At 34.8% G+C, this 23,896-nt stretch overlaps 1 protein-coding gene across 6 annotated transcripts in view; it reads left to right on the top strand.

The window, feature by feature from the left end:
- RNF180 (ring finger protein 180) overlaps window positions 1–23,896 on the top strand; it is a 213,742-nt gene that overhangs the window by 28,473 nt on the left and 161,373 nt on the right. For 3 of the 6 annotated variants that reach the window (XM_527201.9, XM_054684342.2, XM_054684343.2), the window contains exons 2-5: window positions 6,628–6,762; window positions 17,778–17,873; window positions 19,266–20,225; window positions 23,085–23,120. In XM_527201.9, coding sequence (XP_527201.7) covers window positions 6,628–6,762; window positions 17,778–17,873; window positions 19,266–20,225; window positions 23,085–23,120 — 1,227 coding nt within the window. Of the gene's footprint in view, window positions 1–6,627; window positions 6,763–16,694; window positions 16,775–17,777; window positions 17,874–19,265; window positions 20,226–23,084; window positions 23,121–23,896 lie in introns of those variants that run through there. The other 3 variants (XM_063811210.1, XM_063811209.1, XM_063811211.1) reach the window with 2 other exon arrangements.

The following is a 23,896-nucleotide window of genomic DNA, read 5'->3' as shown; positions in this document are numbered from 1 at the left end:
CGGTGTGTGATGTTCCCCTTCCTGTGTCCATGTGTTCTCATTGTTCAATTCCCACCTATGAGTGAGAACATGCGGTGTTTGGTTTTTTGTCCTTGTGATAGTTTGCTGAGAATGATGGTTTCCAGCTTCATCCATGTCCCTACAAAGGACAAGAACTCATCCTTTTTTATGGCTACATAGTATTCCATGGTGTATATGGGCCACATTTTCTTAATCCAGTCTATCATTGTTGGACATTTGGGTTGGTTCCAAGTCTTTGCTATTGTGAATAGTGCCGCAATAAACATCCGTGTGCATGTGTCTTTATAGCAGCATGATTTATAATCCTTTGGGTATATACCCAGTAATGGGATGGCTGGGTCAAATGGTATTTCTAGTTCCAGATCCCTGAGGACTCGCCATACTGACTTCCACAATGGTTGAACTAGTTTACAGTCCCACCAACAGTGTAAAAGTGTTCCTATTTCTCCACATCCTCTCCAGCACCTATTGTTTCCTGACTTTTTAATGATCGCCATTCAAACTGGTGTGAGATGGTATCTCGTTGTTTTGATTTGCATTTCTCTGATGGCCAGTGATGATGAGCATTTTTTCATGTGTCTTTTGGCTGCATAAATGTCTTCTTTTGAGAAGTGTCTGTTCATATCCTTTGCCCACTTTTTGATGGGGTTGTTTGTTTTTTTCTTGTTTACAAGTTACAAGTTTTAAAAGAAATTTTCATATTGAAATATACATATAGAAAAATGAACAGATCACAAATATACAGCAAATGAATTTTCACAAACTGAACATGTATATATGTATGTAAAATACCAGTACCCAGAGTAGGAAAACTAGTACTATGTTAGAAATTAGTATATTTCTAGCACCACAGAAGCTTATCAGGTATTATGTTAGCTTATTTATAAATTTAACATTGTATCCCAGGAGATTCTTTTTTTGAGTAGTACGGTTTCTCCTTCAAATAAGGAAAACTGTATAGGAAAATGTTTTCCATGATCTTATCCTCACCAGTTATCCTAGTGACAAATGTACATATTGGGGGTAGAGTGTCTTCTAGCTGATTAGTAATACTGAAGGTATTTCATGTAAGTCCAAAAGTTGAATTTAAACATTTTTAAACCAAGCATATTTACTAATATAGGAAAGTTTTATATACCAAGTGTATGAAAGTTATGTAGTTAAAATCATTGTAGTAAGCAAATTGTTATTAACCACCTCCTGTGTAGTTAGGAAATAAAGAAATACCATGTGAAAGGGGTGTGTTCTCCCCAGTTCCTCAGCATCAGGGAACAAACTTGCTAAGTGTTGTTATTTATGTGCAGTAAGTCCTCACTTAATGTCATTGATAAGTTCTTGGAAACTGCAACTTTAATCAGAATTTAGTATAATGAAACCAATTTTACCATTGGCTAATTGATATAAATAAGAGTTAATTGCCTATGGCATATTTCTGGACACAAAAACATCAAACTTTTAAGTAAAGACCAAAACACTTCTAATATTAAACATTAAAGTAAATGTGAGCTATACAGACATTTAAGAAATCAAGACATGTAAGAAAATAAGATCAATATTCACCCAGTTATTCTAGTTTAGGGTTGTAGGTGGCAGAAACCTAATCTGTCAGCTCAGGGTGCAAGGTGGGAACCAGCCCTGGACAGGGCACCATTCCATCACAGGGTACACTCCCACCATCTCAGATTGGCACCATTAAGACATGCCAATTAATCTAACATGTATATCTTTGGGACGTGGGAGGAAACTGCAGTGCCCACAGAAAACCCGCACAGATAGGGGGAGAGCTTGCAAACTCCACACAGTGACTGTGGTCAGGAATTGATTATTTTTCTCATCAGTGTTACAATGGAAATTGACTTTCTTTTCCTTATCAATTTTATAACTGATATTGAATAAAACAATGTTATTCAAGGGCCTGTTGTATTTCTAACAAGATGGAAACACCTGTAACCTAAAAACCAAAAATGATGTCATGTATTAACAGGCACTTAGTTGTTTTTTTTTTTCCCACCATTAACGCTTTCGGATGCTATAACTCTTATTTACTAGCATTAGCTAGGAGTCCTGCTACAAATTTGAATAATAGGGCAAATAGCATCATTGTGTTCTCCCTGATTTTAATGGAATGATTTTAAAGTTTCACCATCAAGTATTATATAATTGCTAATGTTTTCGATAAACTCCCTTTCTCTCAGGTTAAGGAAGTTTCCTTCCATTGCTAGGGTGGTGTTTTTTGGTTTTGTTTTTCATTTCTGACTAAATGTTGAATTTCACTGAGAGTTATATTTTTTGCAGCTTTTAAGATGAGCATGTTTTTTCTTTTAATCTTTTATTTCAGTATATTGAATAGTTTTTCACCCAATTTTGACCATTCTTGAATTCCTGAAAGTAATCTTACTTGGTCAAAATGTATTATTATTTTAATTCATTGATGGATTCTGTTGGCTAATATTTTATTTAGAATTTTAGCATCTATGTTTATAAATAGTTTGGTTCATATTTTTCTCATATTCTCCTTGTCTAGTTTTATATTTCCTTGTCTAGTTAATATATCAAAGTTATATTACTCTTATAGAATTATTTTGAGGAGCTGTTTTTTCTTTTCTTTTTTCTGGACTACAGTTTATAGGTTATAAAGATTATTTCTTAAAAGATTGGTAAAATTTGGCAGTTACAGCATTTATGCTTATATCCCCCCTCCAACTTGCTTTGGAGAAGATATCTGAGTTCTGTTTCAATTTTAAAAATTGTTTTATTCGTATTTTCTAACTTTAGGTTAATTTTAATTTATAATTTTGTCCACCTCATCTCGTTTAAATTTATGAATAACAAATAAAAAGGTCAGCAAAGACTAGAGACCCACGAATGTAGAATTATTACTGTGTCAAATGCTGATATTTCACCATTAAGTGTAGCAAATAGCAAAGGATAGACAAAGAAATGCAACTTCGTTATGGAGGTTATAATTCCAGTGCTTGGTATTATAAAAAATTTCAACCTAATCTGTTATAAATATGTTTCTCCATAGGGACTCATCTTTCGTTCCTAAGTATTTTAAAGAATGTTATTGAGAAGTAAGATTTTCAAAAACAACACTTTTGAGATAGCTGTTTTGCATAAAGTAGCATTTCTCAAAATGTGCTTCATGCCGCTGGTGTCTGTGAGACCTTTTCAAAGAATGCGGTCAAAACTGTTTTCTTGGTAATATTAAGATGTTGTTTGCCTTTTTCACTGTATTGACATTTGCACAAATAATACAAAAGCAATAGTGGGTAAAACTGCGGGTCCCTTAGCAAAATCAAGGCAATGGTGACAATCTATACTAGGAGTCCTTTTATTCTTTACCACCATATAGATGCAAAAAACCTGTTTATCGAAGCAGTAAATAATATTGTATTAAATCTTTACTTTTAAGTACATCTTTTTAAAAATATTCTTTGTGGGAAAAAATGAGAAGAACCCATAGAGCACTTGTGCAGTCTACTGATGGCTGATGATGGTCTTGAGGAAAAACCCATGTTCAGTTGTTTTAGTTGAGAGTTGAAGTCAGTACCTTTTAGTGGCACATTATTTTTTACTTGAATGATTGGCAAACTGTATATTCAGACATGGATATTTGGCAGTATTGTAAGTGATAAATTTGAACTTTATACAAAGATTACATCCTAGAAACATTGAATTAGAATCTCTTAGATTGTGGCCCACTGACTTGCATTTAAGTAAATTCAAGGTGTTCCTTATACTATATATTTGAGGAGGTGACGTTGAACCAAGATCTAAATGATGAGAAAGGAGCCAACCATGCAGAGACCCAGGAGAGGTGAGGAGGTCTAGAAAAAGGTTATCCAGTAGAAATACAACACAAGCCTTACCTATAAAGCCACATAAACAAGTTCAAAGAAACATGTTAAATTAATTTTATAATACATTTTCCTTAACTCAGTATATTAAAAGTATTATTTCAACATGTACTTAAAAATATTGAGATATTTTACATTCTTTTTTTCTACGAAGACTTCAAAATCTAGACATCTCAATTTAGATAACTCACATTTCAAACACTCAATAAACATGTCTGGCTAGTAGCTACTATATAGAATAGCTCAGATCTATGAAGAGTGAACAGCCAGTACAAAGGCCCTGAAGGAGATTCATAGAGAGATGTGCATTGGCATTTGGAAATTGAAAATACTGGTTTAGAGCTTTGGAACAAGACCAAAACTAGATCTATAGATGTAAAAATCATTGATACGAAAGCATTGTCACACAGAGTGAGTACAGTTTTCAGTGTTTAAATGAAGACTTACAACAATCTCCTACAGGGTTTTTTTCCTACTACATAGTTGTACCCCAAGAAGGCATGGAAAAATTTCAGGGAGAAGAGGGCAGGTATTTCAGGGTTGGAGGGCACAGGCAGATGTGGAGTTTCTCCATACTTGATTCTGGTATGAATCCTCCCTGCAGTCCCTATCCTGGCTGAGGACCACTGGTTAAAAGGGAGATGAAGATAAAAGAGGCTAAGAAGGGTAAGAGAGGAAAGAAGAATACTAAAGAAGTTAAGTGTGTTCATGCTTCAACAATGAAGAAAGGGGAGGGCAGAACATTTGCAAATTAAACAATTTTTTTTTTTTTTGAGACGGAGTTTCGCTCTTGTTGCCCAGGCTGGAGTGCAGTGGCACGATCTCGGCCCACTGCCACCTCTGTCTCCCGAGTTCAAGCAATTCTCCTGCCTCAGCCTCCCAAGTAGCTGGGACTACAGGCATGTGCCACCACACACGGCTAAATTTTTGTATTTTTAGTAGAGACAGAGTTTCACCATGTTGGCCAGGCTGGTTTCGAGCTCCTGACCTCAGATGATCCACCCACCTTGGCCTCCCAGAGTGCTGGGATTACGGGCGTGAGCCACCACGCCCGGCCAAATTAAATGATTTTTGGTGGTCATTGAGGTCATAGTTAAAATGGAGTGGTCAATTGGGCTAAGATGCATTCTGAAGATGGGTCAGTAGAGACAGAACTGCAGCCTGTCTACTTGAAGGTCTGAACTAGAGGGGCTTGCTGTGCCCTCTGAGCCAGAGTTCTTTAAGTCCTACCTTTAAAGTTGATTACTGTCTGTCCATGTTCCCTCTCTTATAGTTGCATTTTACTTAACTGTTAATAGTATGCATGTCTCCGTGTTCACCCTGACCATACTGTAGATTCCCTCGGGTAATTTTTTTTAAATGTCCATTTCTACCTCCATCCCCATCTCAGAATCAGTAAAAATTTCTAGGAGTGGGTCCTAGGCATCACTGTTCTTTTAAAGCTTCCCAAGTGATTCTATGTGCTACAGTTGAAAAACTGTTGATCTGTAGCATAGTGAGCACCTCTGAGACAGAAAGTAAGTTTTATTCATTTTCATGTTCCCAGAGTTTGACTCATTGTCTGGCACATAGGTAGCTTCAATAAGTGTTGGACGAATGAGAACTGAATGAACAAATGAGGAAATGTGGCCAGGGAACTAGGCAGGCCCATGTGGGTAGCCTGATAAATTAATGTTGCCTTTCTTTGTAATGGATAATTACCAGACAAGTTATTTAACACCCTGTACCTATTTTGGAATTGTTATATATTAGTGTGAAACTATTATCCCAAATTGGCTTAAATCAAAGTATTGACATAAAATCTCAGGTGCAAAAATAGATTACAAATTTGGTGGGGCTGTTCTCTGAGTCTTGCTTGATTATATACAAGATGTAGTATATAGTTAACTGTTCCAATAAGTACAATATAGTGGAGACTTTGTTGCTTTCAGGATAAAGGAATTTTGCTAGCAATTTAAGGTAGGCACTTCCAATTTTCACAGAATTAACAACTCAGTAAATCCTATTTTTAAAATTTAATGGTACGACTATTCAAAACATGCTACTTATAAGAATATTTAGTTCTTTGTCATGACTCTTTAAAACCACTGTAGGCCAGATGCAGTGGTTCACGCCTGTAATCTCAGGACTTTAGGAGACTGAGGCAGGGGGATTGCTTGGAAAGCCAGGAATTTGATACTAGCCTGTGCTACCAAGCAAGACCCTGTCTCTACAGAAAGTAAAAAATAAAAAATAAAAAATATTAGCCAAGTGTGGTGGTGCACTCCTATAGTTACCCTGGTACTCAGGAGACTGAGGCAAGAGGATTGCTTGAGCCCAGGAGTTCGAGGCTATAGTGAGCTATGATTGTGCCACGGTACCCCAGCCTGGGTGACAAGAGTGAGACCCTGTCTAAAAACAAACAAACAAAAAAACTACTGCAGTAACTTATTGAATTGACTCTACAGATTGTGTTTACCACTTTTAGTGAGAGACAAATGAAAAGCAGTAGATACAAAACTTTGTGCACAAAGAAAATAAGCTGGTAGTCATTAACATAATGTATCATCATAATTAATTGGAATTTTCAATCTCAGATGTAATGTATAGAGTGCCCCAAACCTAAGACCTGATAACTGGTAGGTACCTTAATAAATGATAGTTCCCTGCTTTACTGTCCACTTGTAGCTAATGCCATGTTAAGGATTTAGAAAGTCCAGTTTATCTGACAGTTTAACATTCTAAAAATACACTAATGTTTCCACAGATGAAAAGAAGCAGAGAATTGATAACTAAAAATCATAGTCAAGAGGAAACAAGTATTCTTCGTTGTTGGAAATGTAGAAAATGTATAGCAAGCTCTGGTTGTTTTATGGAGTATCTTGAGAATCAAGTGATTAAGGTGAGTATTGGTAACTCCAGTCTTCAGTTTCCTGGTAGAGGAGTGCTGTGGGCCTATCCACACACATGCACACTTATTCTTCTCTACCTTATTAAGAATATTTATAGTTCTTTGTCATGACTCTTTGTCTCTCAACTTATTTCACCTGACCCACTGAAAACATTCTAAAGTGGTATTCAAAAAGCATCCCCTTCCACAGTTAAAATTAATTTTGCCTTTAATTACAAATATTAATATGACCTTAGTGTTTTAAGTGCAATGTTATAGGCATAAGCTGAAGATAATAGTCAATGTTTTTATTCCCACTATGAGTGAGCCTCAGTAATCACTGCACAATTAAATTCAGAATCCTAGTAAGAATTGGAAACTTGTTATATAGGTTTTTTTTGTATTCACTATGGGCCTAGAAGAGAAAGTTCATGTGTAATATAAAAGTAACCCATAGGAAAACCTGAATAATATTCAAGTGTGTGTTTGGTCATCCTGATTAAAAAATGAGTGTTTTTAAACAACAAAAATAAAAATTTCTTCTCTAAGAGCAGTATCAAAGAGGCATGAACTAGAAAGTAATTAATGGAGTTTGGAGGAAATTCTAAATTTAACAGACAGAGTGACTGTAATCACCTGTCATTGTTTTCTTCTGCTTCTTTGGGAGACATACTCAGCTTTTTGGTTTTTGTTTGTTTCGTTGTTTTACCTCAGTTAGATTTGATCATGATGGTTTCCCTTCCACTTTAACAAATTAGCTAGTCTAAACTGATAATAGTAGATAACTTTGATTGCATACTTACTACATGCCAAATACTTATTTTTGAGATGGAGTCTTGCTCTGGAGTGTCTTGGCTGGAGTGCAGTGGCGTGATCTTGGCTCACTGCAACCTCCACCTCCTGGGTTCAAGTGATTCTCCTGCCTCAGCCTCCCAAGTAGCTGGGATTACAGGTGCCTGCCACCATGCCTGGCTAATTTTTATATTTTTTAGTAGAGATGGGGTTTCACCATATTGGTCAGGCTGGTCTCGAACCGATTACTTCTTAATGACTTGAAATAACATTTTAATTAGGAAAAAATCCAAAACTTTTTATGCTAAGAGTATTTTGGTGGATATAACTTATATGTAATACAAAAATTAAATGTACAACTTGATAAGTTTTATCAGCCCTGCCATGAATCAGATCAAGATATGCATTTGCATCACCCCAGGAATTTTTGTCTTGCCCTTCTGCAGGCAGTGGTCTCCCTCTCACTGATGTCTTTCACCATAGTCTAGGTTTGCTTGTTCTTTACATTCCTTCAAATGGAATAATACAGCATGCACTCTTTTGTGCCTGACTTACTTGTGTCAGCGTAGTGTTTTAGAGATTTATGTTTTGCATGTGTCAGTAGTGTGTTCCTTTTTTCTCCTGAGCTATGTGCCATTTATGAATATACCACAGTTTATCAATTTTTTTCTGCTGAAGGACATTGGCATTCGTTCCAGTTTTAAGTTATGAATAAAACTGCTATCAAAATTTTTATAAATTTTGTGGTCATGTTTTATTATTTCTGTTTAATATATGCATAGGAATGGATTTTTGGGGTCATGGGGGTAGGTATAGTTTAATTTCTTAAGAAATTGTTAGTAGTTTTTCAAAGTTTATGTTCACTTTCGGTAGCAACATATGAGAATTCCAGTTACATCTTTGCCAATACTTAGTATTTTCCGTCTTTATAATTTTAGCCATTCTGATGGACGTATAGTGGTATATCATTATAGCTTTAATTTTCATTTCCTTGGTGACTAATGATGTAGAGTACTTTTTTATGTACTTGCTGGTTAGGAACTGTTTTAAATGCTTTAAAAATATTATTCATTCCTTACAGTAACTCTTTGAGGAAGATAACCTATCATCTCCATTTGCTAGATAAGGAAACTGAGGCAGAGAAGATTAGGTAATTTTCCCAAGTTCACACTGCTACTAAGAAGTGCAGCTGCAATTGGACTGGGCAATGAGGCTCCAGAGCCAGTGCTCATAACCTCCACACACTCTGCTGCCTTTGCTCTTCCTTCAGGATATCATATGATATCACTTCTTCTCACTGGAGTGGCTGATCCTTTTATTTACCTGGAGAACTCCCACTTATTCATTCATTAAAACATATTTAATGACCTAGAACAATTCTAGCACTGCTGTAGGATGTATTGGGATGGATAGTGGAAGAGTGATACAGAGTTGAAAAAATATACTCTGGTCCTTAGGATCTCTAAAGTCTTGTTGAAAATAGGCCAACCAGTGTAGCCTGATCTGAGGAGTACTCTAACAGAGGAATGCAAACAAAATTCTGCCTGGGCTGGTCACAGGAGACTTTGCAGAAAAGATAATATGTGAACATATATATGTTTGTGTCTTACAGATTTTAAAGTATAATTTGTAGACCATAAAATTCACCCATTGTTAGATAATAACTTAATGATTTTTAGTTGTGTAACCACCACTACATTGCAATTTTGAGCTATTTTCATTACCCCATAAAGTTTCCTCAGGCCTATTTGTCCTGCTCCCATCCCCAGGCAACATACCAATCTTATTTCTGTCTCTGTAGATTTATATGTAAAATAAAATGTATAAACATAATAAAAGATGTAAACCATTGAAAATACCTTATAAAGTAAAAATATATTCATTTATATAAAATTGCATCTGTAATTAAAAATACATAAAAATTATGTACTAAATATATATAAAATACAGACAAATTATTTTAAAATGAAGGGATAATTCAATATCATGGTTAAGTCTTAGCAGAAGGAGTAATATGAAGCAGTGACTCTGAGGGGGGCTTCTAAAGTAATGTTAATGTTAAATTTCTTAATCTTGGTAGTGGGCATATTGGTATTTTCTTTTCTTTAAATTCCCTTTATAAAACATATTTTATATTTTATAAATCTGTATACATTATCAAAATATTAAAAATGAACATGAAAGGATCCTTTAAAGGAAACTGCAAAAGAAATTATTAGAACCCCAAAGTAATTTTATCAGTACTGTGCTGAAAGGTTGCTAAATTTATCACCTATTAAAGTAACTGTACAGTTAAAAATAAGCCATATATATAATAAGTGTTTTGTTTATGAACTTTCTGTAAATGAAATTACACTGTGATTATTCTGGAAATTGCTGTTTTTACTCAGTATCACCATGTCGAGTGTAGATTTAGTTCATTTTCACTTCTGGATAGTATTCCAGAATATACTCTGGTCCTTAGGATCTCTAAAGTCTTGTTGAAATTCTTGTCGAAAGATCTCTAAAGTCTTTGTTGATAGTCATTTGGGTTACATCTATTTGTCTTGCTCTTATAATCAGTGCTACTGTGAACTTTCTTATGCATATCTTTGCACACATTGGCATTAGTATTACTAGAAATGGAGTTCCAGCATCATAGGGTATGTGCATGTTCAACTTTACTGGGCAATGCTGTTTTCAAATGACAGTCTCACCAGCAATAGTTCAGCATTGCTGTAATTTCACATCTTCACCAACATTTAACATCTCATTCTCAGAGGTCAATTGTGTTTTCTGCAAAATGTCTTTTTTTCTTGCCTATTTTTCTATTAGGATGTTTTGTTTTTGATACTTGGAGATTCTGTGTTCTAAATACTAATCTTTTTTTGGTTATTGTATTGCAACTATTTTTTTCCCAGTTTATGTAACTTATATTTCATTCTTGTGGTGTCTTTGTTGAAAAGAAATTCATAATTTGATGAATGTATTAGTTCTGTCCTTTATGTGTTGTACTGTTTAAGAAAATCTATATTGTGAGGGGAAATGTTTTTTCCTCTCCTTCTACTGAATACCAAAGTTAGGCAAGTTTCCTTGTGTGCCCTCTGAGAAACAGGTTTCTCATTTACCCTCATACTGAGGTTATAATCAGCTTTGTGTAGGGAGTTTCTCCTTAGGTTCTTTCCATCCTGAGGGTGCCCTGGGCTGTATCTCCTGTCTTCCGCATGCAGACATGAAATGGCTCTCAGAACAACATAGAGAATAAGGAAACCGGGGAAACAACATCAATAGCTGTTGACTCCAGGACCAATTGCCTTCTTTAGCCCTGACCATTGCCAGGAAATGGAATTCTCACATTCTTTGTCTCAGCCCTTCCAAAGCTAGGAACTGGACACTAGAATTGCTGTGATGTTTGCTGCAGAATAATCATGTACCTCCAAAACCAAATTTGCCACAAGAAACACTACAAATGCAGCCATCAGTTCTGCTTTTGTAATGTTGTGTGGGTGTATCAGGTTTGTCAAAGTTAGCTTGGTGTGGAATTTGAATTGTAAGGGAAACTGGGATATTTGAGCTTTAGTTATCCAGCCACTGGCATGCTGTAAGACATGAGAAAGGGAATTTAGAATGGAGTTTTCAGACAATCTACAACGTCCACAAGGAGAAAGGGGGACTTCGACCTTGCATCCAGACCTGAGATAGATGAAATGTGGGCAAAAACTAAAAACAAAATAACAGCGACAAAGACCCTAAAGATGTAGAAATAAAATAACAGAAATGGTCTCCATTTGTGCAATCTGTGTTAGGGAGTGGCGTCCTTAGTTTTAGTTAGTTTTGTTATGGTTTTGGACATGTGAAGTTTATGTGGCCTGTAGAATATTCAAATATTTTAGGAGGCTGCTCGGTTCTATGGATGTGGGATTCAGAAGAGAGATCTGAACTAAAACTGTGGATCATCAGCATATAAGTTTTAGGTGAAGCTGTGAGAGTAGATGAGATTACCATGCAGTGTATGAATGGAGTGAGAGTTAAGTAGTTCCTATCATACAGGAACACTTATAGGACAGACAGAAAAAGAGAAGCTCCACAAAGGAGAAAAAAAAGAGTGAAAAAATAGAACCGAAAATTAGGATACAATATTATGGAAGTCAAGGAACGAACATTCTCTAGGAAAAAAAAAGTGTTGATGATTCGTGTTAAATGTTAAATGAGATCTAGAAGATCAGACATTTCCTTCAGTGTGTAGATTGTATACTGCACAATTCTAGAGGGAGCTAGTTTGTGAAAGGTTTGCCCTGGATTTGTGCAGTTAGCATACAAACTCTATATCCATATGTAAAGACCCTAAATGAGAGTTAAAAGTGTCCATTGGTTTTAAAAGAAATCGTTGGTCAACATTCATTGTAGTTATGAGACTTTTAGGGGCAGTTACCAAATTCTACTGGGTTCAGATAATTGGGAGCTGAGGGATGGTCAAACACTTACAATAAAACACTTTAATTATTAGGTTATGACTTCTTCCATCACCAGGCTATGAAGTATTTCATCTGTATAACACCATTGCCAATGCAGTGGCTGACATGAATAGGACTGATGAATGTTGAATTGATTATTAGAGTATATACCTCCTCCCTCATGTTTTTTGGTTAGATAATTTGCTTATTTTCTCTCTGGCTTTATTATTCTGGTGGTATTTTTCCTTCAATGGCTGTAATATTGAAATAAATGTTTTTATTGCTTATTACATTTTTAATACTTTGTGTTCGCTCTTCTTAGTGATACCATATATTTGTTCCATACTAGTCTTAGCACATGCTATGCTATGGACTGAATTGTATGCCCTCCAAGTGCATATTTTAAAGGTGCAGTGTGACTATATCTGGAGATAGGGTCTTTAGGAGTTAATGAAGGTTAAATGAGAGCATAAAGATGGGGCCTTAATCCAATAGGACTGTGGCTCTATAAAAGGAAGAAAAGAGAAAGAGATCCTGTGAGGACACAGTGAGTAAGCAGCCACCTGCAGGCTAGAAAGAGAGCCCTTGCCAGAGCCAGAACATGCTGGCACCCTGATCTCAAACCTTCAGCCTCTAGAACTGAGAGAAAATAAGTTGCTATTGTTTAAGTCATTCAGTCTCTGGTATTTTGTGATGGCATCCCAAGCAGACTAAGACCACACACGTCCTGTAATAGGAACTGGAAACTCAAAGATGAGCAGAAGAGAAATGGTATGTCCTTATGAAGTTTTCAGGATTTATCATTTAATCTTCTATTAATATTATAACAATTATAAATGTATTCTAATTATATTATAATCATATTAAAAGTTTGATATTTATAACTTAATAGTGAAATAATTTAATATTTATAATATTGACCAGTTATGTAAATATTAAATATTGATTACTCATATAGATATAAATTATTAGCTGTTTAAGTGGCAAAAAGGAAAAGTATAGGAAGCCATAAGAGTAGGATATAGATAGAATGCTGGACCTAGCTGTAAGGCTTTTCTGAGGAAGTGACCTGTGTAGAGATATGATGGATAAGTGAGGACAGTACAGGTGGGAGAACATTCCAAGATTCAGGACCAGCGTGTTCAAAGGCCCTGTGGTGGATCCCCGGAACTAAAATAGATTGCCACGATTGGAGTTCAGAGATGAAGAGGGAGTTTGGCAAGATCTGAGAGTAGAAAGTTGGGTGTTGTTCAAATCATGTATGGTCTTGTAAGTCAAAGACTTTGATCTTTATCGTAGGAGCTGGGAAGTCAGTGGGAGGAAGTAACATGACTTTTGAATTTTAAGATTATTTTGGTAATAGTGTGAAGAGTGAATTAGAAAGGTACCAAGAATTGAGGCAGGGAGCCTGTTTGTTTTTTAAGTGAGGCTTTCATTTTTTTCAATTCATTGTGACCTTTCGATTATAAAAAGTTTTTACCCTTAAAGTACCTTCTCAAAGTACAAATAGACAAACTAGGCAGTCCAATAGAATTGTGGTTCCTTTACATTTGTGACACTTTAGACAATAATGTTAATTTAAATGACATTTTTGTTACATAGTCTTTTCCCTGTGGTGTTAGCTGCGGTAGTCAAATAATATAGTTGGCTCACATTTAAAGAATTAGCTGAGGGAATGTTATGGCTTACTTTGGAAATGCAAAGGGTTAAACATCTTCCAAAATATTATGTAATAATATTATCAACTTTTTACATGTAACTTGTTACACTTAATTAAAAATATTAAAGATCACATAATGATAAAAAATAAGGCATCAAATTTGTAATTTTAAAATTAAGTGATATTTTTCTGTTATAGAAACTGAGAATATTCCCAACACTTAAAGAAAAAATTAAAATAATACATTGGCTCCCTCTGCTGCTTGAACAAATTATTTCATTTACAAACATAATGTTGTCAACATTTTTCTGACATTATTACATGAAATTGCTATTACTTTCTCCTCCTTTTCCTTCCTCCTTCCTCCGTGTGGGAGATTTGAGACAGAAAGAAAATCTGTTTAGTAATTTTTTTACAATCCTGGTAAAACAGTTCTAATTTTCAGTCAAATTTTTCCTGAGGGGATAACTTGTTGTGCTAATACTTTGATGGCTTTAAATTCCTAAAATTGGGTTGCCTCCAGTTTCGTCACTCATCTTAAAATATGTCCATCAAAACTTGTTTTATCATTTATATATTTGTGTGATTTTAAAAAATTAACTGACTTAAAACTTAATAGTTGATACATCCTCTTTACTTGTAGAATTATATCGGAAATAAATATTACAAATAAAAATGTATTTTTTCTAAGACTGTGTTGGTAAATACAGGTGAAAGTAGTTGGCAGTTTCATTTATAGTTGAGGTGTCTGTGTTTACCCTGGTCCATATGTAAAGTTTTCAGAAAACGAAACAATGCTATAAATTCAACCCAGCTTTTTATGCTTTCCTACCTGTATGAATTGCTATTCCTCTCTTTTTGGTTGTGAGGAGATGAAGGTATACTTTAAATTTTAGCTATTTAAAAGAAAAAAATATATGCTGTTTTATATTATTTTTTCTCAAATGAAGGAGGTTGGGTTGAGGGGTACAAAAGGAGAATCAGCTGTGGAATTTTTTCTAAACATACCTCTCCCTACATAAATTTATTTTAGTTAATTTAAAAATAAGATATGCTTCAGTTTTAGTTTTATAAGCGTAGAGAAGAATAGCAGTATCATGCCTTAAAGCATACACAGGCTAGAGATATAAGAAAGTTTATTGCCCTAAAAACTATAGTATTTTATATGGCATAAGAGGCAATGTGGAAGCTTGGGATCGCTTGTTTCAGTGTTCTTATCTGTAAGACAGTAAAAACTCTTAAAACGGTGCCTGTGCATAGTGAGCACAATATAAATATTTGTTATTTAGTGAAAATAAGAAGAATAAGTACAGTGTAAAACTTTCTTCTACCTACAACTGTGACTCCAGTGTTTATTCTCATAGGAGTATTCATAAAGCATTTCCAAAATTTATAGTGGGTAGTGGTTTTTTCGTGTTATGATCAATGCTATGTGATTAAAAAATGATCAATTTATATGATTAAATGAAATAATGAAATGTACATAGTAAAATAAGACGTAGGACAGTGAAATATTAACACATTAATACAAATAATAGATGTACCTTTATGCAACACAGTCCCTGGCATATTAATAAGTATGTCTCTACATGCTTTGTGTGGTCAACACTGTATTTAGTAATCACTAAATAAATATTGATAGGCTGAGTGCCATTAACTTACTTTGACATTGATAATCTATTATTTTACCAGTGTAGAAATTTCCTCCCTCTCTCTGTCACTGCCACCCTTCTTTCCTTCCTCTGTATGTAGACATAATCCTGAAAAGTCAGAACAAAATTCTGGATCTGATAATGAAAAGATTACTTCATTTGTCAATTCTAGTTTGTATTCTCTGTAAGATTGTTTTAAAGAATTCATTAGAGTTATGCTAATCTTCATAATTGTCAGCTCCTAATGAAAAGAGCTAGTGTGTGTGAGTATGGATGTTTCACAAAATTAATTCTACTTTTTCAAAAACTGTATCCATACCTTTATTTTGTTTCTGGGGCAAAATAGATAAAGCTATACTGTTTAGTTTTATTGAGTCACTTCCAATAGGTTTCCCAAGTTTCTTTAAAAATTTTGTGTATGAGTTGGAGAGAAAAGCTAGTCATGACTGAACTGTTATTGTAAATTAATCACTATTAGAACTTAGAAAAGGCAGATGACAGAAGCACACAAAATCAAACACTAAAAAAAAGATGTCTCTGGGTTCGTAACTTTAGCGTGTATGAAGATCATAAGTAGGGATTTATTTATAGACACTCTTAGGTGTGGCCCAGGAGTATAAATTTTTAGTAAGTAACCCAACTTATGTCTAATGCTAGTGATCTAGGGACCACATTTTGTGAAATACTCTTCTAAGGTGGCTCTTCACAGAGTTCATGATCTTGATGCAGGCTCTTTCCTTCAGTGCTAGTCAAAAGAGAAGCTTGGACTTACCGGAGTGTTGATACTCTCTCTCAAACTCTCTGTAGAAATTGGCATCCACAGATGTCTTAGAATAATTAAAGTTTGGAACCCTAGGATTATCAATGATTGAACGTGCTAGAATTTCTCTTTTGAGGGGGAAAATCTGATAACATCTGTTTATATTTGTATTATGTTGTGGGTTTATGAAAAATAATTCTAGGGTGTTTGTTTTCATGCAGTTTGCTTGCTGCTGAACAGTGGAGATAGAATGTGACTTAAAGTTTCTCTTCTCTTGCTAAAATTGAAGATTTACCTTTCAAAAGACCTATTAGTCTGTCATATGCTTATCCATATACAGACTTGCACTGAAGTACACCTCTTCCTGCCCTGTTTATTAGATGAATTGGTAAACTTATTCAGAGGGCCAATTTCAAATGCAGTTTTGAAGATACCTTTCTCCTGGTATAGGGGATGGCACTGTTATAGGACTAACAGTTTCATATGCCTGTATAGTAACAGATCAATACACTGAGATAGCAGGATTTGCAGCAGAGAAAGAATGTCATGATTGCAAGTTGTCCAGTGAGGAGATGGGAAGAGACCCTCAAATCCTTCATCTTCCTGAGGAGTTCTGGGCTGGGAGTTTTAAGGAAACCATGGAGAGTGAGGAGCTGGAAAATTGGGGTGGCTGATTGGTTGGGGAATGAGGGATGAAGTAATCAGGATGTGGAAACTACATTCTTTGGTGAGTCAGCTTCTGGTGGTATCCTTCTTTCAGAGCAGCTGGCATCAATGGGGTTTTTCAGACCAGCTGGTGTTAATAGTTTCTTTGGTATGCAGGACCTAGAGGAATATCTCAAAGGGAAAACTAGAGGAATATCTCAAAGGGAAAACTTTGAGTTTCATAATGTTCAAGTTGTTACCTATAGAGCAGTTAAGGGAAACTATAATCTAGGATCTATGGGATTTGGGGCAATAGGCAGCAAACAGCCATGAGGAAGCAGGTCAGAGAGCAAGCAGACCTGGGGATTAATGCTCAATGTGCTGCAAGCTTGGTTTATTTTTGTTTGTCCCCCTCTTCTTCCTTGGCTAATTTATAAAGTTTATAAGGACAGTTTTAGCATCTCTCATGTAAGAGTCTTATGACATACTTTATGGGAGGTCAGAAAATCCTTCCTAGGTTATTGACCTGCTTCAGGCGAAAAGGGCAGGGGGAAGGTTAGTGAGACCTTCCTGCATCCGCTGTTTTTCAGTATGCCAAGGAGGCCTATTTTGGGGTAGTGTGTCCTGAATCCCATCATTCTGTTCCCCCATCTTTCTGCACATTCATCTAGCATCTTGATAGAGAATAGAGCAACTTTATTCTGTCATTAATAGAATTCAGATAGAATAGAGATTTGGGGCTGAAGAAAGTTGCCATGAAAGACACTATTTTGTCTCACATGCAGAAAAAGACACTAGATGTGTTCATTCAGTAACTAACTGCTAAATTGTAAATTTAATTTGATGACCTCAATGAGATGGAAGGGCTTTGTCTTAAATCACAGGTCGTTATTCCCTGAAGAAATTGTTGAAAAATCTTTTTTTGTGGGCTTGTTTTTTTATTATGGGAGTTAGGAAGGGAAGGCAGTGTATATTTGCCTTCTAGCTAAAATAGAATTTGTATTTTTGAGTTTTACTTAAATATGAAACCTGTGAAATAAATTCTGAACTGGTAATTAGTAATATCATTTATTTTTATTTAACAGGATAAAGATGATTCAGTTGATGCTCAAAATATTTGTCATGTGTGGCACATGAATGTAGAAGCCCTTCCAGAATGGATAAGCTGCCTAATCCAAAAAGTAAGTTCTTAGTTTCTGAGTAAAATTAAGAATATACAACCTTCAGAATGTTTTTGTCCTCCTTTTAGAGCTATTTTTCTTAGATGCATTCCTTGGCCAACCTCTTACTGCTCCTCACTCCCATTACCTCTCTTCACACTTCTTTTCTCCTTTCTCCGCTTTATATACCTATCTGTATTTTACGCACACACACACACACGCACACACACACATAATATATGTTACTTTTAAATATACAGAAGCATATATATGACATATATATTATTATACACACACATATACGTATTTACCTAAATACACATATAGCTTATTTAACTTGTTAATTGCCTAGCTCCCACCCTAGAATATAAGCACCATGAAGTCAGGGACTTTTATATTTTGTTCATTTGTATTTCCCAGCACCAAGAATAAGTCCTGTTGAATAAATGGAATATTCTGTATGTGTTATTCATATCTATCATATATACATAAATGCACAAGCATACAAAATAGGATAATTAATGACCCTCATTGGTATAATCAAAATGAAAATTCTACACTTTAAAGGATCCTTAATGAAATATTATAAGAGCAAGAACTGACCTGGTATGTGTAGTTATTTTTCACAATTCAAAACTCCTGTCTTAGAAAATTATAAGTAGTAGGACTTTGGAAATATATAATTACATTTCTCCACTGAGCAGCTTAATTATTTGTTAAAAAATAACATTTGATAGATATCCCTTTTCACACTGTAACAGTTTTCTCGGAGAATGCCAGTGCACTGTTTATAAGTGTCCTGAACTTAACAAAATATATTAGGACACTGCAGATATTTCACTATCTCAGTTGGAAAGATAATTTTAAGACAGTTCATTATTAATTTCCAATCTAAGCATAGAAAATGCACTGTCTGATGTATGCAATCAATATATTTTGGTTGTATGTAAAAAGCCAGGAAGAGCTTTATTCTGTTGGTTGGGTAACGTTCCCTCCCACAGTGCTTGGTATGCAAGAAGTGTATCAAAACAGATACTTTTCTGTGAGATTTTACTTGCAAATTAAGCTCTGTCCACTGATTTGCTTCCTGGTTCCATAGCATATTTTTCTTTAGTTCACACTGTATCCATATTCAACCTATTGTTCAAGAGACTCTCATTTAGAATTCTTAGGAATATTGTTTGGATGGGCATGATTTGCAATATGTTATCATTCTAGAACTTTGGCGCTGCTTATCTTTATTTCTTGGAAGGCTTGTTTTATTTGCTGTTCAGTCTACTAATCAGAAAACAGAAAGCTAGCCTTTTCTGTGGCATAGAAAACTTTCATGTGGCTGGCTTTAAAGAAAAAAAAATTTCTCTTCAGTTACTTTATAATGAAAGCACTGTCTTTATTCTTCTTTATTACCTGTAGGCCCAGTGGACAGTTGGAAAACTGAATTGTCCTTTCTGTGGGGCCCGTTTAGGGGGCTTTAATTTTGTCAGCACTCCAAAATGTTCCTGTGGCCAGCTTGCAGCTGTACATCTCTCCAAGAGCCGGACTGATTATCAGCCAACACAAGCAGGCAGACTAATGAGACCATCAGTGAAATACTTGTCACATCCTAGAGTTCAGTCAGGTTGTGACAAGGAAGCTCTGCTGACAGGTGGTGGCTCTAAAAACAGAAATCACAGGCTTTTAAACATGGCCCGAAATAATAATGACCCTGGAAGATTAACAGAAGCACTCTGCCTGGAGGTGCGACCAACATATTTTGAGATGAAGAATGAAAAACTGCTCTCCAAAGCATCAGAACCAAAATACCAGCTTTTTGTTCCCCAGCTTGTGACTGGCAGATGCACTACAAGAGCTTTTCATAGAAAATCACATAGTTTGGATCTGAACGTCAGTGAGAAACTGACTTTATTACCCACTTTATATGAAATACATAGTAAGACTACTGCCTATTCCAGACTAAATGAAACACAGCCTATTGACCTTTCAGGCTTGCCTTTACAATCTAGTAAAAATAGCTGTTCCTTTCAGAATCCATCCAGTTTTGATCCTAGTATGCTGCTGCAAAGATTTTCAGTGGCCCCCCATGAGACCCAGACACAAAGAGGAGGAGAATTTCAGTGTGGTCTAGAAGCTGCTTCAGTGTACTCTGACCATACTAATACTAACAATCTAACTTTCCTGATGGACCTGCCCTCAGCTGGCAGGAGCATGCCTGAGACCTCAGACCAGGAAGAGCACCTCTCCCCTCTGGACTTCCTGCACTCAGCCAATTTTTCATTGGGCAGCATTAATCAGAGGCTTAATAAGAGAGAAAGGAGCAAGTTGAAGAATCTAAGAAGGAAACAACGAAGGCGTGAAAGATGGCTGCAGAAGCAGGTAATATTTTTCAAAAGAGTTTACTAAAAATCTGTGTTATAAATACTGGAGTTTGGGGAGTGCAGCTAACTTTCAACATCTGTATAATAAAAACTTGGTTTTAGTAATTCTGGAAATGCTATTTCTCTCTGAGTGCACTCAATAATCATGCAGCCATATTATAATTGGCATGTATAACCCAGTCTCTATGCTTCATGCATGTTTAGAAAAACATGCATGCAATTTTTGTGCAATTTTTCGCAATTCTGCTAGTATTTTAGAGGGATATTAATCTCTAATTAACACTGGATTGTTTTTTACTATATTTTAAATGTATGACATATTAGGATTGTTTTGCAGCGGTTTTATTTTTGGGTTGAAAAAATGTTTTTTTTAAATTTTGGGTTGAAAAAATGTTTCAGTAAATTCAATCAGGTGACAAAGTCATTCACTTTTCATCACATTTATAATAGCTTAAGTGGGTATTTCAAGAAGCCTTAATCATGGGCTCACACGATCTAGTTATGATTAACTGTGCTAAATTGTGAAAATTATCTAAAGGGTAATTTACCCTTATTGTAATTTCGTAGGAGACTATGCTTCTCTATGATTTGATCTACTTCAGTACCCATAGTAATATGCTCCAGAGTAGGATGTGCGAAGGAACTGAACAGTAAATGTTAGGTGCTGTGGAAAGAAAGCAATTAAAGCCAATGGATGAGATGCTCATGAACATTTGAAAGTTCGAACCAATATGTTTCTGAATAAACTTTTTTTTTGCAAATTGACTTTATTATCTACTTATTCATAATAGTGTCCTTATTAATCAGTGTGTTGTAAACAGAACTAAAATACAGAAAGCTGCAACTTGATATATTAGTTTTTTCTTTTAAAAATAGTTAAGTAAACTCATTATGGCTTATTCTAGTTTTGACTCAATAAAATAAAATTACTGCATTGAATGCTTCAGATTGAGTGTTTTTGTCATCTTTCAGTTACATAGTATAATTATTTCTATAGGTAATTATTTATTATATTTTTGGTTGCTAAAACACATTTCAGTTTGGTTTGTTTACAAGTGATAGTATAATGTGACATCAAAGTATATATTACAGAATGTAAAAAATGAATGTGTTTTAGCATCATTATAACATACTTCATAGTTAAACTGTAAAATTCAAAATTTTCATTGAGACTCGAGCTATACATAGGTAAATTGGAAGTGATCATATGTTAAGTGAATATTCAGAAATAATATTTTCAAAATGATTAATGTAATGTGGAGGGCTCTAAAATCTGTAGCAAATAGAAATGTAAAAGTATGAAAATTATACTTTGTACTGTAAATATATGCAGATAACATCTGCAATTTAAAAATGTGTTTAATTCTTAGGCTAGGTAGTTTTGAAAACCTCAGCTACATGATTGATCATTTTCCATCATAGGAATACTCTTATACACAGTTTAGAGCAAAGCAAGTACAAAGTTAATGTGTTTTTTTTTGTATAGATGAAGTTATTTGTATTCATTCACATACATATGATATAGCTTAATTGATCAGAATTAATGAGTCTTAGACCTGTTGTCACAGGTCAGTGTAGGGAGTGACATGGCAGGATCCTAGAGAGTTTGATTGGTAGCACAGAAGCTACAGGCAAACAAATACCCAGTGTTTATTTAGCACAGAAAATTTTAAAGTGTATGGCAGCATAGAAATTTTGTGTTAGTGATATAAGTATACATCGCAGTTAGAACCAGAATAATTACAATTTTTAAGTCTGTTTTGCTAATTCAAGCAAAAAGACAAATCCTAGAAAGAGTAAATATCTAAGATAAATTAATGGCATAGCTGTGCAGTTCATTCCATATTTAATAAAGATTATGTAAACACTTATTAAAGCTTGTTTGGGATACTGTGTCTTTGAGTAATGACTTCAGTACAGATCGATTTTGCCCTTTTTAAAATGAGGATAAACATACAATATGTAAAGTAAAAGTTTACTTTAATAGTAAAAACTATTATTAATGATAGTTTTTTTAAAAATTTAAAATAATTGGTTGATATATCTGGATTTCCAACTTTCACTTGAAGTTTTTAATAAATGTTTGTAAGCTAGACATCTTTCAGTGATCTATGCCATGACAGAAAGTATTAATGACAGTACAGAAAGTTATTTAAATATTTGAATCTTAGGGATGTAAATGAGATTGATATTGAAGCAGACATTACAGCCAGTTTTCAGGGTTTTTGTTTAGCAAAAGTTAATTGAGCATCTGCTTTGGGGAAAGACGTAGCACTGAGCCACATTTAACCAGCAAACCTCTTTTTTATCCAGCATAGTCCTTTTGTTTTTCATTTTTATTTTTTAAATTATCATGCAATAAATTATTCTCTACATACAGCTTTATGACTTACACACATGTAAAGGTTTATATAATGACCAACACAATGGACATACAGAACATTTTGATCACTCTCAAAACTCCCTTGTGCTATATACCTTTATAATCACATGCTCATCCCGTCCCTAATTCCTGAAAACCACTGATGTGTTCTCCATTATTTTAGTTTTGTCTTTTTGATAATGTTGTAAAATATTAATATACTGTTAAAATATAGAATCCTATAGTATACAACCTTGAGACTGGCCTCTTTTACTCAGTAAAATTGCCTATAGATTCATGCAAGTTGTTTGCATATATTTATAGTTTGTTCTTTTTTATTGCTCAGTAGTATTCCATTGTATGAATGAACCACAGTTTATCCATTCAGCTGCTGAAGGACAAGTGGGTTGTTTTAGGTTTTGCAAATTATGAATAGAACTTTTACAGACATTCATGTGCTTATTTTTGTGTGAACCTAATTTTTTATTTCTCTAGGGTAAATACTCAGGAGTGGGATTGCTGGATCATATGGTAAGTATATATTTACTTATATGAGAAATTGTCAAATTGTTTTCCAGAATGGCTGTACCATTTTGCATTCCAAGCAGCAAAGACTTCCATTTTCTGTGCGTCCTTGAAAGCAAGCACTGGTATTCTCAGTGTTTTAAAATTTTAGTCATTCAAATACATAGACAGTTGTATCACATCATGACTTTAATTTGCTTTTCCTTAAGGATGCTGAACATATGTGCTTATTTTCCATTTGTATATATTCTTTAGTTAAGTGTCTTCAAATCTTTTGGGCTGGTGTGGCAGCTTATGTCTATAATCCCAGCACTTTTGAGAGGCCAAGGCAGGAGGATTGCTTGAGTTCAGGAGTTCAAGACCAGCCTGGGCAACATAGCAAAACCTTATCTCTACAAAAAAAAAAAATTAAAAAAAATTAGCTGAGCGTGGTGGTGTGTGCCTGTAGTCCTAGCTACTTGGAGGCTGAGGTCAGAAGATTGCTTGAGCCCAGGAGTCCAAGGCTACAGTGAGCTATGATTACACCACCGCACTCCAGCCTGTCTCAAAAAATACAAAAACAATCTTTTACTCACTTTTTAATTGGGTTATTTTCTTTCTTTTAAGGGTTCTTTATATATTTGGGATACAAGTGTTTCATTTGATATGTGATTTGTAAATATTTTCTCTCAGTCTATAGCTTTTCTTTTTATTCTCTTAATTTTTTTCCTGTAGAGCCAACCTGTTTAATTTTTATGATGTCCTATTTCTCAAAAAACGTTTTAATAGATTATGCTTTTGGT

The sequence above is a fragment of the Pan troglodytes genome, chromosome 4 (genome assembly GCF_028858775.2).
Source record: "Pan troglodytes isolate AG18354 chromosome 4, NHGRI_mPanTro3-v2.0_pri, whole genome shotgun sequence".
NCBI classification, from domain to species: domain Eukaryota; kingdom Metazoa; phylum Chordata; class Mammalia; order Primates; family Hominidae; genus Pan; species Pan troglodytes.
The sequence above is the reverse complement of the archived record's forward strand: the minus strand, read 5'-3'. Positions and strand labels throughout refer to the sequence as shown.